Raw genomic sequence first — 17,540 nt, 5'->3', positions numbered from 1 at the left:
GGTTTTATTCACAACGCCAGGGGGAGTGCGATCCCAGGTGACCCCTCAACCCCGGCGTGCTGCGGCTCCCTCATTAGTGACCAGCGACGAGTACCACACCGTGCTGGTGGCTGGTCACTCAACGCTGACCCCGCATTGCATTCATTACTTTCCTGTTCTGATTTCCTGCAAGTGCTTTTGTTCATCTTCTCCTTTCGTACGATACGGTTCGATCCTCCCTTATCGGGCACCCTCAGGGCCTGGCCTGTGCCGAATAAGGGATTTTGCTGGATAAAGGGAGGTCAGCCCAAGGGATGGGGGGGCGGGAGGCGGCCCAAGGTCAGGGGGGTGAAGGTCGGTTACCCCAGTGGGCCCAATATCGGTGGGCCCAGTGTCAGGGGGGTCCAGTGTCGGGGGGGGGCCCAGTGTCAGGGGGCCCAGTGTCGGTGGGGCCCAGTGTCGGGGGGCCCAGTGCCGGGGGGCGCAGTGCCGGGGGTCCCAGTGTCGTGGGACCAGTGCCGGGGGGCCCAGTGTCGGGGGAGCCCAGTGTCGGGGGGGGGGGCCAGTGCCAGGGGGCCCAGTGTCGGGGGGGCCCAGTGCCAGGGGGCCCAGTGTCGGGGGGGCCCAGTGTCGGTGGGGCCCAGTGCCAGGGGGCCCAGTGTCGGGGGTCCCAGTGCCAGGGAGCCCAGTGTCGGGGGGGCCCAGTGTCGGGGGGGGCCAGTGCCGGGGGGTCCCAGTGCCAGGGGGCCCAGTGTCGGGGGGCCCAGTGCCAGGGGGCCCAGTGTCGGGGGGCCCAGTGTCGGGGGGCCCAGTGCCAGGGGGCCCAGTGTCGGGGGTCCCAGTGCCAGGGGGCCCAGTGTCGGGGGGGGCCCAGTGTCAGGGGGCCCAGTGTCGGTGGGGCCCAGTGCCGGGGGGCCCAGTGCCGGGGGGCGCAGTGCCGGGGGTCCCAGTGTCGTGGGACCAGTGCCGGGGGGCCCAGTGTCGGGGGAGCCCAGTGTCGGGGGGGGGCCCAGTGCCAGGGGGCCCAGTGTCGGGGGGGCCCAGTGCCAGGGGGCCCAGTGTCGGGGGGGCCCAGTGTCGGGGGGGCCCAGTGCCAGGGGGCCCAGTGTCGGGGGTCCCAGTGCCAGGGGGCCCAGTGTCGGGGGGGCCCAGTGTCGGGGGGGCCCAGTGCCGGGGGGTCCCAGTGCCAGGGGGCCCAGTGTCGGGGGGCCCAGTGCCAGGGGGCCCAGTGTCGGGGGGCCCAGTGCCAGGGGGCCCAGTGTCGGGGGGCCCAGTGCCAGGGGGCCCAGTGTCGGGGGTCCCAGTGCCAGGGGGCCCATTGCCGGGGGGTTCAGAGTGCCCAGTGTCGGGGGGCCCAGTGACGGGGGGGCCCAGTGTCAGGGTGGAGGACAGCCACGTTCTGCGCATGCGCCTCCGGCTGCTGGAATCATGCCGGACGAGGGGTGGTCCCGGATAAGGGAATCCCGGATAAGGGAATCCCGGATAAGGAAGGTCCAACCTGTCACAGCAAAGCAACCAAACGCCAATATCTAAGTCGGATATCCAGACCAAAGCTCCCGGTGTAACAGTGTAGATATCCCGCAGGCTGCCTGTGAATTCCCTCTGGGGGCAGTGCTCGATGATATGCTCCAGGGTCTGATTAGGAGCTCCACAGTCACATGATGGGGAGGCTTTAATCTTCCACCTCTGGAGAAGGTGACAGTATCGACCGAGACCGGTTCTGAGGGGGTCGATGGTTGTCCACTGTTTGCGGGGAAGGTTTGATCCTTCAGGTTGTACTGTGGGCTCCTCGATAAGGAATCCATTCTGTATGTCGCAGTTCTTCCAAGCATTTTGCCCTTGGTCATCGAGGCTGAGGGGAGATCGCTGAAGGGCTTCGGCAACGGTCCAAAAAGGCCTTCTGGATTTGAGGGATTAGTGGTAGGTTGTTCAAGGCGGCCTGGATCAGCGTGTCTTTGCTGGTGTAGCGGTTGTATTGTCTGGAGTCGGCGTATTCGTTAATAAAAAGGTACTGCACCACAGCAGACTGGAACCATGATGTGTATGTACAGAACAGGGCGAGAGATGAACCAACAAGAATGGAAAGCTGTTCTCCGGTTGAAGGTACAGCAAGTAATCAGGAAGGCAAATGCAATGTTGGCCTTTACTGCAAGGAGGATAGAGTATAAAAGCAGAGAAGTCCTGCTACAACTGTACAGGGTATTGGTGAGGCCACACCTGGAGTACTGTGTACATAAGAACATAAGAACATAAGAAATAGGAGCAGGAGTCGGCCATTCGGCCCCTCGAACCTTCTCCACCATTCAGTAAGATCGTGGCTGATCTGATCATGGGCTCAGCTCCACTTCCCTGCCCGCTCCCCATAACCCTTTACTCCATAATCGTACAGTTTTGTCCGTTATTTAAGGAGGGATATACTTGTATTGGAGGCAGTTCAGAGAAGGTTCACGAGGTTGATTCCTGAGATGAAGGGGTTGTCTTATGAAGATAGATTGAGCAGGTTGGGCCTCTACTCATTGGAGTTTAGAAGAATGAGAGGTGATCTCATTGAAACATACAAGATCCTGAGGGGGATTGACAGGGTAGATGCTGAGAGGATGTTTCCCCCGGGCTGGAGAGTCTAGAACCAGGGGTCACAGTCTCAGGATAAGGGGTCGGTCATTTAGGACTGAGATGAGGAGGAATTTCTTCACTCAGAGGGTGGTGAATCTTTGGAATTCTCTGCCCCAGAGGGCTGTGGATGTTGAGTCGTTGAGTATATTCAAGGCTGAGATCGATAGATTTTTGGACTCTCGGGGAATCGAGGGATATGGGGATCGGGCGGGAAAGTAGAACAAAAGTGGTTGAAGTTTCTCCAGACTGTGGGGCCCTGGATGTTGAATTAATACCATCTCTGCACGCTCCCTCACAAGGACCTGGACAGGTCAACGAGCCGCTTCACGCATCGTAACTTCGAAATATTTCTATGCATTATTCAAAATCCAGCTTTGATAATTAACTCAAATCTGCTTCCAGGTTAATCACCGCTCAGTGTAACACCCCAGTACAGAGGATCCAACACTCCCCACTCCCCCCAACGACTCTTTGCATTGCAGACCCCCTAACCGTTGGAAATATAATATAAACAGAGCTCCCAGCGAGGATAAACCTGCTCGATTTGCTCGGCAGATTCCACTGCAAGCCAACAGAACAATAACCACACACATGCAAATGCAAGGTTGTTGAAATGACATTTATGACAACGATACCAACTTGCATCTATATATAGCGGAGTGAACTATCCTTTAACGTAGTGAACTATCCCAGGGCGCTTCACAGGGAGCGATTATCAAACAAAATTTGACACCAAGCTAAAGAAGGAGATATTAGGACAGATGACCAAAAGTTTGGTCAAAGAGGTCGGTTTTAAGGAGCATCTTAAAGGAGGAGAGAGAGGTAGAGAGGCAGAGAGGTTTAGGGAGGGAGTTCCAGAGCTTGGGGCCCAGGCAACAGAAGGCACGGCCACCGATGGTTGAGCGATTATAATCAGGACTTAGAGGAGCGAAGACATCTTGAGGGAGGAGATTACAGAGATAGGGATCCTTCCCCACGTACATGCTGCCAATTCAGCGAGTATCCAGAATGAATGATGGACAATGGCCCTCACGTCACCACCGCAGGGAGAGGGGCATCTGTCAATCCTACAAATCCCCTGGGAGGACAGACGCACCAACGTTAGCGTCCTCGACCAGGCCAACATCCCCAGCATCGAAGCACTGACCACACTCGATCAGCTCCGCTGGGCAGGGCCACATTGTCCGCATGCCCGACACAAAACTCCCAAAGCAAGCGCTCTACTCGGAACTCCTACACGGCAAGCGAGCCAAAGGTGGGCAGAGGAAACGTTACAAGGACACCCTCAAAGCCTCCCTGATAAAGTGCAACATCCCCACCGACACCTGGGAGTCCCTGGCCAAAGACCGCCCTAAGTGGAGGAAGTGCATCCTGGAGGGCGCTGAGCACCTCGAGTCTCGTCGCCGAGAGCATGCAGAAACCAAGCGCAGGCAGCGGAAGGAGCGTGCGGCAAACCTGTCCCACCCTCCCCTTCCCTCAACCACTGTCTGTCCCACCTGTGACAGGGACTGTGGTTCTCGTATTGGACTGTTCAGCCACCTAAGGACTAATTTTTAGAATGGAAGCACGTTTTCCTCGATTTCGGGGGATTGCCTAAGAAGAAGGGACCTGAGATTCTTTGGAAAAAGACCCCTGGGGTGTTTCCCTGCTCCCCCGTTCTCGTAACACGGCCGCAGTTATACTGCAGAGGGTGAGTCTGCTGCTGAGGACGTGATTTGAAAGAGAGATATATTAATTTGCGATTAAAAAAAAACTCATCAAATAAAAATTTAAAGAAATATTCAACTCAATGAGCTTTCCATTTCGATTATTTATGCAAACGACCAACCACTTCAAAAAAGCCTCTCTCTTAACTGCGACTAATATCCTCGCTTTCACTGACCATCAGATTCAGTTGGCATTGCACAGGATTCTCAGGCTGGATTTTGAGCTTTGATGTTTTCGGGGCGGTAATGTCGGTGGGGGAGGGGGGGGAAAGTTAGCGCCCGGGAACAGTTAGCGCCTCAGTGGGTAAGTATGGGCCGCGGGGCCCTGGGTCAGGGGGCGCAGTGCTAAGTGAGGCGTTGTACCCCCCCCCCCCCTCGTGGGGTGTTAGGATGGGAAACTCCCGAGATAAAGAGCTGGGCCGGGAGCGCTCCCAGAGACGCCTGGGGGGGGGGGGACAGAAACATTCCCAAGACATCGCCCCCGCCACCACAACACAAATCGCTGAAACAATTCAAAGAACAAACACTTGCGACTTACTTCAGGAGTCCATCATCATCAGAGGCAGTCCCTTGAATTGAGGATGACTTGTCAAAAAGTTCCCAGGTGTTTCAATGGAGGACCTAATATTCCGGATACCGAACTACATCCCGAAGGGTGGAAGATGCCTGTGGGTGGATTTTTTTAACGTGGGGTGACCGTTGCACACCAGACACCACACGGGGCTTGACAGAGCGAGGTCTTGGTCCAGTGGCAAGGGTTAACCAGGACGACTGGAGACCTGCTCTGCTGCACGGACCTAGTGCGCCCACATATCGCAGTGTGGGCTGGGCCCGTGCTGCCCCTGGGCCCTCGCCTCTCCAGGGCCCCGATCACGTCCCTCTACAATCTCTCGCCGCTCCTTCGCCCCGACCTCGCCGCTCCTGCTGTACCTGCCCACGCTCCAATCACCGACCTAGACCTTGGTGATGTCCCTCTTCGCTGCCGTCGCTCTCCTGCACCAGCTCGCGCTGCTCCCTGGAGGGGTATCCCACCACACTGCTCCTTCCGCTCCCCGGCCTGCAGCGAGCCCATGACTCGCCTCCCCGCTGTCGGGATGGTGGGACCGCCCTGTCGGGGTGGTGGGACCGCCCTGTCGGGGTGGTGGGACCGCCCTGTCGGGATGGTGGGACCGCCCTGTCGGGGTGGTGGGACCGCCCTGTCGGGGTGTCGGGGTGGTGGGACCGCCCTGTCGGGGTGGTGGGACCGCCCTGTCGGGGTGGTGGGACCGCCCTGTCGGGATGGTGGGACCGCCCTGTCGGTGTGGTGGGACCGCCCTGTCGGGATGGTGGGACCGCCCTGTCAGGGTGGTGGGACCGCCCTGTCGGGGTGTCGGGGTGGTGGGACCACCCTGTCGGGGTGGTGGGACCGCCCTGTCGGGGTGGTGGGACCGCCCTGTCGGGGTGGTGGGACCGCCCTGTCAGGGTGGTGGGACCGCCCTGTCGGGGTGTCGGGGTGGTGGGACCACCCTGTCGGGATGGTGGGACCGCCCTGTCGGGATGGTGGGACCGCCCTGTCGGTGTGGTGGGACCGCCCTGTCGGGATGGTGGGACCGCCCTGTCGGTGTGGTGGGACCACCCTGTCGGGATGGTGGGACCGCCCTGTCGGGATGGTGGGACCGCCCTGTCGGGGTGTCGGGGTGGTGGGACCGCCCTGTCGGGGTGGTGGGACCGCCCTGTCGGGATGGTGGGACCGCCCTGTCAGGGTGGTGGGACCGCCCTGTCGGGGTGTCGGGATGGTGGGACCGCCCTGTCGGGATGGTGGGACCGCCCTGTCGGTGTGGTGGGACCACCCTGTCGGGATGGTGGGACCGCCCTGTCGGGATGGTGGGACCGCCCTGGCGGGGTGTCGGGGTGGTGGGACCACCCTGTCGGGGTGGTGGGACCGCCCTGTCGGGGTGGTGGGACCGCCCTGTCGGGGTGGTGGGACCGCCCTGTCGGGGTGGTGGGACCGCCCTGTCGGGGTGGTGGGACCGCCCTGTCGGGATGGTGGGACCGCCCTGTCGGGGTGGTGGGACCGCCCTGTCGGGGTGGTGGGACCGCCCTGTCGGTGTGGTGGGACCGCCCTGTCGGGATGGTGGGACCGCCCTGTCGGGGTGGTGGGACCGCCCTGTCGGGATGGTGGGACCGCCCTGTCGGGGTGGTGGGACCGCCCTGTCGGGGTGGGGGACCGCCCTGACGGGGTGGTGGGACCGCCCTGTCGGGATGGTGGGACCGCCCTGTCGGGGTGGTGGGACCGCCCTGTCGGGGTGGTGGGACCGCCCTGTCGGGGTGGTGGGACCGCCCTGTCGGGATGGTGGGACCGCCCTGTCGGGATGGTGGGACCGCCCTGTCGGGGTGGTGGGACCGCCCTGTCGGGATGGTGGGACCGCCCTGTCGGGATGGTGGGACCGCCCTGTCGGGGTGGTGGGACCGCCCTGATTTCCCGGGCGGTCAGTGCGGGGCGCGCTGCGGGACGGACGGGTCGGGCGGGAGACAAAACTCGCGCCGGTGTCGCGGCCCAGGGGGGCGTTGCACACACCGGGCGGTGCTGCTCCGTGCCGTCGCTAAGCCGGACCCGAGGATCACCGCGGGGCGCTGGAGGCTGGCCGCCCGCCCAGAACACCTCGCCACCGCCATTGCTGCCGCTCCGGGGCGTAAAACCGGGCACAAAAGGAGCGGGACTGACTAGAATCAGAAGCTTTTACTTGGTTGCTTTCTATCTACAACACACCGAAACAGCGTGAGGATTTAGCAAACACTCTCACTGCAAATCTGTCACCCATCAGAAGGTAATAAAGAGGCAAAAATATTATCAAAAAACAGACCTGATCCATTAAAAGTTACCCAAACATGTGTGCATTTTACAAACACGAAGTATTCCACTGAAGATCAATTGTGGTGGTAAAACTGACTCACGCAGGCATTGAATACATATAATTACTTTTTGATATGCTGGCAATACATGTAGGCTTGTAGTTGACTCCAACGGACCTTTCAAAAGCACCAAACAAAGTATTCTTTTCCTGAATGTGTACGCTACAAATCATATTCATAATGAGCTCACAATGCAACCGAAGTACTGCAGAATTTTGACATGTTTAAATGAGGTGCAGCGGAGGAGATACTACGGATTGCTGGTACAATGGGGACCTGTTTGCAGAATGGTGCATAGCGACACGACAGATCGAAACGCAGGAACAGGAGGAGGCCACTCAGCCCCTCGAGCCCGTTCCGCCACTGAATGGGATCGTGGCACATCAGGGAGACGGGAACTAGGGGGCATAATCTTAGAATAAGGAGCCGCCCATTTAAAACTGAGATGAGGCGGAATTTTTTTCTCTCAGAGGGTTGTAAATCTGTGGAATTCGCTGCCTCAGAGAGCTGTTGAGGCTTGGACATTGAATAGCCATAGATAGACAGGTCTTTAACTGATAAGGGAATAAGGGGTTATGGGGAGCGGGTGGGGAAGTGGACCTGTGTCCATGATCAGATCAGCTGTGATCGTATTGAATGGCGGAGCAGGCTCGAGGGGCCGTATGGCCTACTCCTGCTCCTACTTCTTATGTTCTTATGTTTCTTAGTGATAAGACTTCAAGAGGACATAGACAGGCTGGAGGAATGTGCGGAGACATGGCAGATGGAATTTAACGCAGAAAAGTGCTAAATGATACATTTAGGTACAAGAACAAGGAGAGTGTGATATATTCACAGAGCACAGCACACACAGCTTCCTAACATGGCAGGCAGCTCTCTCGGAAGCCTCTGGAATCTGCCTGCTTCTGTTTATTATTAACCCTGCACTTGCAGTACACAATACGTCCACATCCACAGTGTGGAGCTACAAACATTACAAGCTTACAGACATTACACTTCTCCCTCGTTAACAAAAAAGTTATTATAACAAACATCATACATAACTTTCATGTTAAAACATAACACAGGATATCAACTCATTTTTTTTTCCATATTTACAAATTTAATTTTACCACTTGTTTTCTGTTTCGAAGAGGATACCTTCGCTCTCGAACAGAACCTTCCAAACATGGTGTCGAATCGAAACTCATTCGGGGCTCATCCTGAGGAACGTTTTCCTCCACAGAATTTCCTTGATTTTCATTTGAACTCACTCTAACTTCAGGCTCTTTGTTTTCCTGACTCGGACTCAGACTTTCATTCTGATTCTCTCCTGGATTTGTTTCCAGTACATTGGATTTAGGATTTGCTACTGGTATATCAAAACTATCTGATGAGTCAGGAATAATTGAATCATTCCCACCTTCAACTCCTTCCATGTCTGTAGGTAAAATATGATCAATATGAACAAACCTAACCTGTCCATGATCAAACATCTTGGCCAAATATGTGCGAGGACCACATATCTTCACCACTCTTCCTGGTAACCACTTTATCCATTTATGGTGATGGTTCTTCACTCTCACCTTCTGGTTTAATTTCACTCTTCTCTCTTTCACACTATCTCTATCATGATTCTCTTTCTGTCTTAATTGTGTCTCTTCTACGGACTGTGCCAGATTTGGTTTTAACAACGAGAATCTGGTTCGTGGCTGTCGTTTGAGAAACAACTCTGCTGATGTTCTACCTGTAGTCGTATGAGGAGTATTTCGATATGTAATCAAAAAATTAGCCAATTTGTGATCCAGTGACAATTGTCGTTTCCTTGGATTTGGATCTAACATTTGTTTTATGAGGGCACGTTTTATAATTTGTACAGTGCGCTCTGCTGCACTATTCGAAGCAGGATGGTATGGTGGAACCTTAGTATGTTTCACACCATTTTTGCTGGTGAATTGTGCAAATTCTTCTGAACAAAATTGTGGCCCATTATCCAAAACAATTTCTTCAGGGAGGCCAAATGCAGAAAATAATTTTCGTAAAATGTCCAATGTTTTACTTGTTGTTATTTTCTACATTGGAAACACCTCAACCCACTTCAAATGGCTATCAATCACAATGAACAATTGATGTGCTTCTAACTCAGCAAAATCAATATGTAGCCTTTGCCACACCCTGGGAGGCCATTTCCATGGCTGTAATGGTACTGATGGTAGTTGCTTACTTACCGATTGACATGTCGTACACTGACTCACGATGTACTCTATATCTTTATCAAGATCTGGCCACCATAAATAACTGCATGCAAAACTCTTGGTCAAGCACATTCCCAGGTACTGGTCATGGAGGTCTCCTAATAATTTGGATCTGAATTTATTTGGTATAACCACTCTTGCACCCCACATGATACAATCTTTAGCGACTGATAATTCATTCCTATGAATGAAGAATGGATGTGTATCTTTGTCTGTTACCTGGTTTGGCCATCCATTTGCAATATACTCATACACCTTTGACATCACTGGGTCACGTTTGGTTGCTCTACGAATCTCTTCAGCTGTGACTGGCAGTTCATCAATGTATGAAAAATAAAACACTTCTTCCCTATTAGGTGTAACTTGTGATGGGAAAGGCAATCTAGACATTGCATCAGCATTACTGTGATCAGCTGATCATCTATATTAGCTGCAGGTAATGTTGGAACTGGGGACTTTGGATGGAGGATTGCTGTTAGGGGCTTATGGTCCGTAACGATGGTAAACTTACGACCATACAAGTATTTGTGAAACGTCTTGACTCCAAAAATTAATGCCAAAGCTTCCCTTTCAATTTGTGCATAATTACTCTCACTGGCACTGAGAGTGCGTGAAGCAAAAGCAATTGGTCTCTCCTCCCCATTACGTAATACATGAGAGATCACTGCTCCAACTCCATATGGAGCGGCATCACATGCTAGCTTAATCTCCTTAGATATGTCATAGTGAACTAACACGGTGCTCTCTACCAATTTGCTTTTACACTCCTTGAATGCTGTATCTTTTGACCACTTCCAATGGACCTGTTTTTTCAATAGTTAATTCAGTGGATGGAATACTGTAGCCAAATTTGGTAGGAACTTCCCATAATAGTTCAAAAGACCCAAGAATGAACGAAGTTCAGTGACATTCCTGGGAGTGGGTGCATTTCTAATTGCATCCAATTTTTCCATAGTTGGATATAAACCATCTTTGTCTACTCTGTACCCTAAGTACTCCACTGAGTTTTTAAATAACTCACACTTATGAGCAGACACTCGTACTCTGTGCTTCTCTAGCCGTTTGAGGACTTCATTCAATATGTTATTATGAATTTGCCTATTTGGTGCTGAAATTAGTATGTCATCCAAATAACATACTATCCCTTAATACCTTGCAAAATCTGGTTCATCACCCCTTGAAATATGGCAGGGGCGGAAGACACTCCAAACAGTAGCCTATTAAATTGATATAGGCCGAGATGAGTATTTATAGTCAAACATGACTTGGATTCCTCATCTAGTTCAAGCTGTAAGTAGGCATTCGTAAGATCCAGTTTTGAGAAGATCTGACCACCTGTCAGTGTTGTGAACAAATCTTCTATATTTGGCAATGTATTGTGGACATTACCCTCTAGAACCTGGTTTCCGGTTACTTTATAATCACCACACAATCTTACCTTACCATCAGACTTAGGTACAACAACAATGGATGTAGCCCAATTACATCAATCTATCTTACATATAATGTTCTCAGTCTCTAGTGTTTTGAGTTCTTGCTCAACTTTCTCCTTGAGTGCATATGGTACGCAACATGGCTTGTAGTAAACCGATCTAGCGTCCTTCTGTACCCTGACACTCACCTTGAAGCCTTGGATCGGACTGCCCGATTCACAGAACACCTTCGGATACTTCTTGATAACCTCATCCATTGATGAAAATCTCGCTTCCACACAAAAAATCTCACGCCAATCCAGCTTCAGTATCTTGAATCCCGCAACATCTATGTGGATTTTGATGATTTCCGAATCGCTGTCCGTTAACCTCATGCTCCTGATGACGTGTAACTCTAACATCTCCTCGTCCTGTTGTTGTTCTTCCATGCTATGTAGTCTCTTGGGATTCTACTCATAGCTTTGAACGCTGGACTCATAGCTTCGGAAGCTGGTTTACCCTTCAGTCGGCATGCCTTCGCAAGATGCCCGGTCTTTCTGCAGAAGAAACACTCTGCCTTCACGTATGGACAACTTTGAGCAATGTGTTGTCCCAGGCACCTATAGCACGACTTCGACGCTCTGGTAGAATTTCCAGTCTTTTACTTTGAACCTGCAGGTGATTTACCTCGGTTGACTGACGACCGTAATCACTATTTAATTCTCGGGAATATTGTTCGGCCATGCCCATCGACCTCGCTGTCTGACAAGCAATCTCAAAAGTCAAGTCATCCGTCATCAATAACTTCCTTCTGATCGTATCATTTTTCACCCCACAAACAAAACGATCCCGTAATGCTCGGTTTTGAAAGTTTCCAAAATTACAGTGCGTCAATAGCTTTTTTAATGCTACGTTGTAATCACTGATACTAACATCAGCCTTTTGATTCCGAATCCCGAAATGATAGCTTTCAGCAATTTCTAACGGTTTGGGCTTATAGTGCTGCTCCAGCTTCGTTAAAATCTCTTTAAGCGTGGCGTCCTTTGGCTCATCAGGCACAAGCAGATTTACAAGGGTTTCATATAATGTCAGACCTGCATCCGATAAGAAGATCGTTTTCTTACGTTCCAACACAGCCCGGGTCTGGACTGCATTGTCTGGAACTTCGATTATGTTATTTGCAGTGAACTACATTGCTAGCCAATCCACATACATTTTAAAACGTTACCAGTCGTGTCTACATTCCCCCAAATGTCCGATTACATCTGCCATTTTAATCTCTAGCTGTTCACACCGTGTGCTGTATTTCACCTCGGATTTTGTAGCTTTTTCCAGAGACAGAAATTTCCAAAGTCTCTCTGTCAGCTGGCTGAATCCTTCAACAACAAAAATTAAGCTTTAAATCATCCGAAAAATCCCATCTCGCTGCCAAATGTGATATATTCACAGAGCACAGCACACACAGCTTCCTAACATGGCAGGCAGCTCTCTCGGAAGTCTCCGGAAATCTGTCTCGTTCTGTTTATTATTAATCCTGCACTTGCAGTGCACAATACGTCCACATCCACAGTGTGGAGCTACAAACATCACAAGCTTACAGACATTACAGAGAGGAAATATAAACTAAAGGGTCCAATATGTGCACAAATCGTTGAAGTTGGCAGGGCAGGTTGAGAAAGCAATTTAAAAAAGCTTACGGGATCCTGGGCTTCATAAATAGAGGCAGAGGGGCAGAAAATTAAAGTCCGGCTTTCATTCTGACAACAGTTGCCTGTGACGGTGCATTCATGAAACTATGGACATGGCCCTATAATATACACACCATGGACATGGCCCTATAATATACACACCATGGACATGGCCCTATAATATACACACTATGGACATGGCCCTATAATATACACACCATGGACATGGCCCTATAATATACACACCATGGACATGGCCCTATAATATACACACCATGGACATGGCCCTATAATATACACACCATGGACATAACCCTATAATATACTCACCATGGACATGGCCCAATAATATACATACCATGGACATGGCCCTATAATATACACACCATGGACATGGCACTATAATATACACACCATGGACATGGCCCTATAATATACACACCATGGACATGGCCCTATAATATACACACCATGGACATGGCCCTATAATATACACACCATGGACATGGCCCTATAATATACACACCATGGACATGGCCCTATAATATACACACCATGGAGATGGCCCTACAATATACTCACCATGGACATGGCCCTATAATATACACACCATGGACATGGCCCTATAATATACACACTATGGACATGGCCCTATAATATACACACCATGGACATGGCCCTATAATATACACACCATGGATATGGCCCTATAATATACACACCATGGACATGGCCCTATAATATACACACCATGGACATGGCCCTATAATATACACACCATGGACATAGCCCTATAATATACACACCATGGACATAGCCCTATAATATACACACCATGGACATGGCCCTATAATATACACACCATGGACATGGCCCTATAATATACACACCATGGACATGGCCCTATAATAGACACACCATGGACATGGCCCTATAATATACACACCATGGACATAATCCTATAATATACTCACCATGGACATGGCCCTATAATATACACACCATGGACATGGCCCTATAATATACACACCATGGACATGGCCCTATAATATACTCACCATGGACATGGCCCTATAATATACTCACCATGGACATGGCCCTATAATATACACACCATGGACATAACCCTATAATGTACACACCATGGACATGGCCCTATAATATACACACCATGGACATGGCCCTATAATATACACACCATGGACATGGCTCTATAATATACACACCATCTACATGGCCCTATAATATACACACCATGGACATGGCCCTATAATATACACACCATGGACATGGCCCTATAATATACACACCATGGACATGGCCCTATAATATACACACCATGGACATGGCCCTATAATATACACACCATGGACATAGCCCTATAATATACACACCATGGACATGGCCCTATAATATACTCACCATGGACATGGCCCTATAATATACACACCATGGACATAGCCCTATAATATACACACCATGGACATGGCCCTATAATATACTCACCATGGACATAGCCCTATAATATACACACCATGGACAAAGCCCTATAATATACACACCATGGACAAAGCCCTATAATATACACACCATGGACATGGCCCTATAATATACTCACCATGGACATAGCCCTATAATATACACACCATGGACAAAGCCCTATAATATACACACCATGGACAAAGCCCTATAATATACACACCATGGACATGGCCCTATAATATACACACCATGGACATGGCCCTATAATAGCCTTGGGGGAGGGGAATAAATGTCAAGAAAGGCCGCGGTGTGGAATCCCGGCAGAGCCGCACATCACTGCACTGCGGAGGTTCTCCACTCTCCCCCAGGCGGCGAGCGTCCGTTCCCAGCCGTGGTTTGGGCTCAGGATAAAAAGCTCCAAGGTGGAAGGGCGGACACTGCCCAGTCATCGCCCCCTCCCCAGTGACCGACCTCAGGGCAGCCTGGCCGGAAGCCCGGGAGCGAGTCCCCCTACTCCCAGCGGGCACCAGGGGCGGGCAGAGGGAAGCTTTTACCGCCAATGGCTCCACCCGGTCACTTGGCCGTGAATGTGGAGGGAGAGAGAGAGCTAACCTCACGATAAAAAGAACAAAAAGCGTGTTAAGCTGCACATGCAGGTTGCTTGACTCGGGATATTGGTGTCAAACACAGATTGGAAAAATGATTACTTTAAAGCTGTGTTGAAAATCCAAAGCTTAATATTGTCAGCATTACCAACGTCTGTGTGGTTGTTTTATTGGGCAATGGATGACTTTTGACAGAACTCAATAAAAAGGAGAAAGCAGATGTCAGGCCTGGAATTAAGAATAATTGTTTTCTTTGTTGTGTCCTTAAAGTGATATGAAGGATCAACATTCCCTGTAATTATTTTTCTGACCCATTCAAAATTCCACGCTAGCACCGTTTTTCTCTTTGTAAGCTGCCAAGTCGGCTGCACGGGACCCTTGGAGCGATGCACGGGACCCTTGGAGCGATGCACGGGACCCTTGGAGCGATGCACGGGACCCTTGGAGCGATGCACGGGACCCTTGGAGCGATGCACGGGACCCTTGGAGCGATGCACGGGACCCTTGGAGGGCTGTGCGGGGTCCTTGGAGAGCTGCACGGGACCCTTGGAGAGTTGCACAGGACCCTTGGAGAGCTGCACGGGACCCTTGGAGCGATGGACAGGGCCCTTGGAGCGATGCGCGGGAGCCTTGGAGAGCTGCGCATGGCCCCAAGAAAGCAGCACGGGACCCTTGGAGTGCTGCATAGGAGCATTGGAAGGCTGCATGGGAGCCTTGGAGCGCTGCACGGGGCACTTGGAGAGCAGCACGGGACCCCTGGAGTGCTGCATGAGACCCCAGAAGTGGTGCACGGGAGCCCAGGAGAGCTGCACTGGGCCCCGGGAGAGCTGCACGTGACCCCCAGGAGAGCTGCACGGGACTCTTGGAGCGCTGCACGGCCGTGCATGGTACGGGGAACATGGATCTTCGGCGTGCTACGTTTGTATGTTACACAGCCTTACGTGGCACAGATACCGGAGAGGCTCGCTTCAACCCTTCCCCGCCGGAACGTGTACAGAACGGCGCACAGAGGCAGGGAGAAAGCTCTTTTGTTACTGTACCTCTAGCCATTGTCCGTGTGACTGCATTTTGAGGATGACGCAGGGGTCCGGCTTGGAGAGGGCGTCTCGGTCCGAAATCCCTTTGCACGATACCCGCAGTTCCACCTTGGTCAGGCAGGGGCTGGAGAAGAGCCCCAGTGTATTGGCCGCCGACTCATAGACGTTGCTCATCTTCTGCATAGCACGCAGCACTGCAGGGACACAAACGGCAGATTATTTCACATTTTTCTCGCTGTGAATAGCAGCTTTAAGACTTCAATGGGAAAACATTATCCAATTAACCGCTCGTTCTGAAGATGGAAGCCAGCCTGGAGCAGAGCGCTCACAGGTACAGAGAAGTGCTGGTTGTTACAACAACACCAACCACTACATAGCGATGAGGAAAGATTGGACCAGCTGGGTTTGTTTTCTTTGGAACAGAGGAGGCTGAGGTGGAGGTTTAATTGAGGTGTATAAAATTATGAGGGGTCCGGGTAGAGTGGATATATCGAAACATGTGAGAGGGGGCTCGACAAGGTGGATGCAGAGAGGATGTTTCCACTCATAGGGGAAACTAAAACTAGGGGACATAGTCTCAGAATAAGGGGCCGCCCATTTAAAACTGAGATGAGGAGGAATTTCTTCTCTCAGAGGGTTGTAAATCTGTGGAATTCTCTGCCCCAGAGAGCTGTGGAGGCTGGGTCATTGAATATATTTAAGGCGGAGATAGATTTTGAGCAATAAGGGAGTGAAGGGTTATGGGGAGCGGGCAGGGAAGTGGAGCTGAGTCCATGATCAGATCAGCCATGATCTTATTGAATGGCGGAGCAGGCTCGAGGGGCCGAATGGCCGACTCCTGCTCCTAGTTCTTATGTTCTTATGACCTATTTCCCTTAGCAGAGGGGTCAACAACCAGGGGACATAGATTTAAAGTAATTGGTGAAAGGTTTAGAGGGGATTTGAGGGGAAATTTCTTCACCCAGAGGGTGGTGGGGGTCTGGAACTCACGGCCTGAAAGGGGGGTAGAGGCAGAAACCCTCACCACATTTAAAAAGTACCTGGATGTGCACCTGAAGTGCCGTAACCTACAGGGCTACGGACCGAGAGCTGGAAAGTGGGATTAGGCCGGATAGCTCTTTGTCGGCCGGTGTGGACACGATGGGCCGAATGGCCTCCTCCTGTGCTGTAAATTTCTATGATTCTAACAACTTTTATTTATATAGCGTCTTTAACAAACGTCCCAAGGTGCTTCACAGGAATGTTAGCAAGCAAAATTTGACACCGAACCACATAATTAGATATTAGGACAGGTGACCAAGAGCTCAGTCAAAGAGGTCAGTTTTAAGGAGCGTCTTGAAGGAGGAAAGAGAGGTAGAGAGGCGGAGAGGTTTAGGGAGGGAGTTCCAGAGCTTGGGGCCCAGGCAACAGAAGGCACGGCCACCGATGGTGGAGCGATTATAATCAGCGATGCTCAGGAGGGCAGAATTAGAGGAGCGCAGAGATCTCGGGGGGTTGTGGGGCTGGAGGAGATTACAGAGATAGGGAGGGGCGAGGGCCATGGAGGGATTTGTAAACAAGGATGAGAATTTTGAAATTGAGGCATTGCTTAACTGGGAGCCAATATAGGTGAGCGAGCACAGGGGGTGATGGGTGAGCGGGACTCGGTGCGAGTTAGGACACGGGGCAGTAAGCACAGGGGGTGATGGGTGAGTGGGACTCGGTGTGAGTTAGGACACGGGGCAGCGAGCACAGGGGGTGATGGGTGAGCGGGACTCGGTGCGAGTTAGGACACGGGGCAGTGAGCACAGGGGGTGATGGGTGAGTGTAACTTTGTGCGAGTTAGGACACGGGGCAGCGAGCACAGGAGGTGATGGGTGAGCGGGACTCGGTGCGAGTTAGGACACGGGGCA

The 17,540-nt window shown here is 51.8% G+C and overlaps 1 protein-coding gene across 1 annotated transcript in view; it reads right to left on the bottom strand.

Annotated features, from left to right (window-relative positions):
• The window catches only part of LOC139263732 (copine-4-like), a 378,262-nt gene extending 362,431 nt beyond the window's left edge, over nt 1-15,831 (bottom strand). Inside the window, exon 1 of the mRNA XM_070879764.1 lies at nt 15,652-15,831. Coding sequence (XP_070735865.1) covers nt 15,652-15,831 — 180 coding nt within the window. The remainder of the gene's footprint in view (nt 1-15,651) is intronic.
• Between the last annotated feature and the right edge of the window lie 1,709 nt (nt 15,832-17,540).

Source organism: Pristiophorus japonicus, chromosome 5 (genome assembly GCF_044704955.1).
Source record: "Pristiophorus japonicus isolate sPriJap1 chromosome 5, sPriJap1.hap1, whole genome shotgun sequence".
In the NCBI taxonomy this organism is placed as follows: Eukaryota; Metazoa; Chordata; class Chondrichthyes; family Pristiophoridae; genus Pristiophorus; species Pristiophorus japonicus.
The sequence above is the reverse complement of the archived record's forward strand: the minus strand, read 5'-3'. Positions and strand labels throughout refer to the sequence as shown.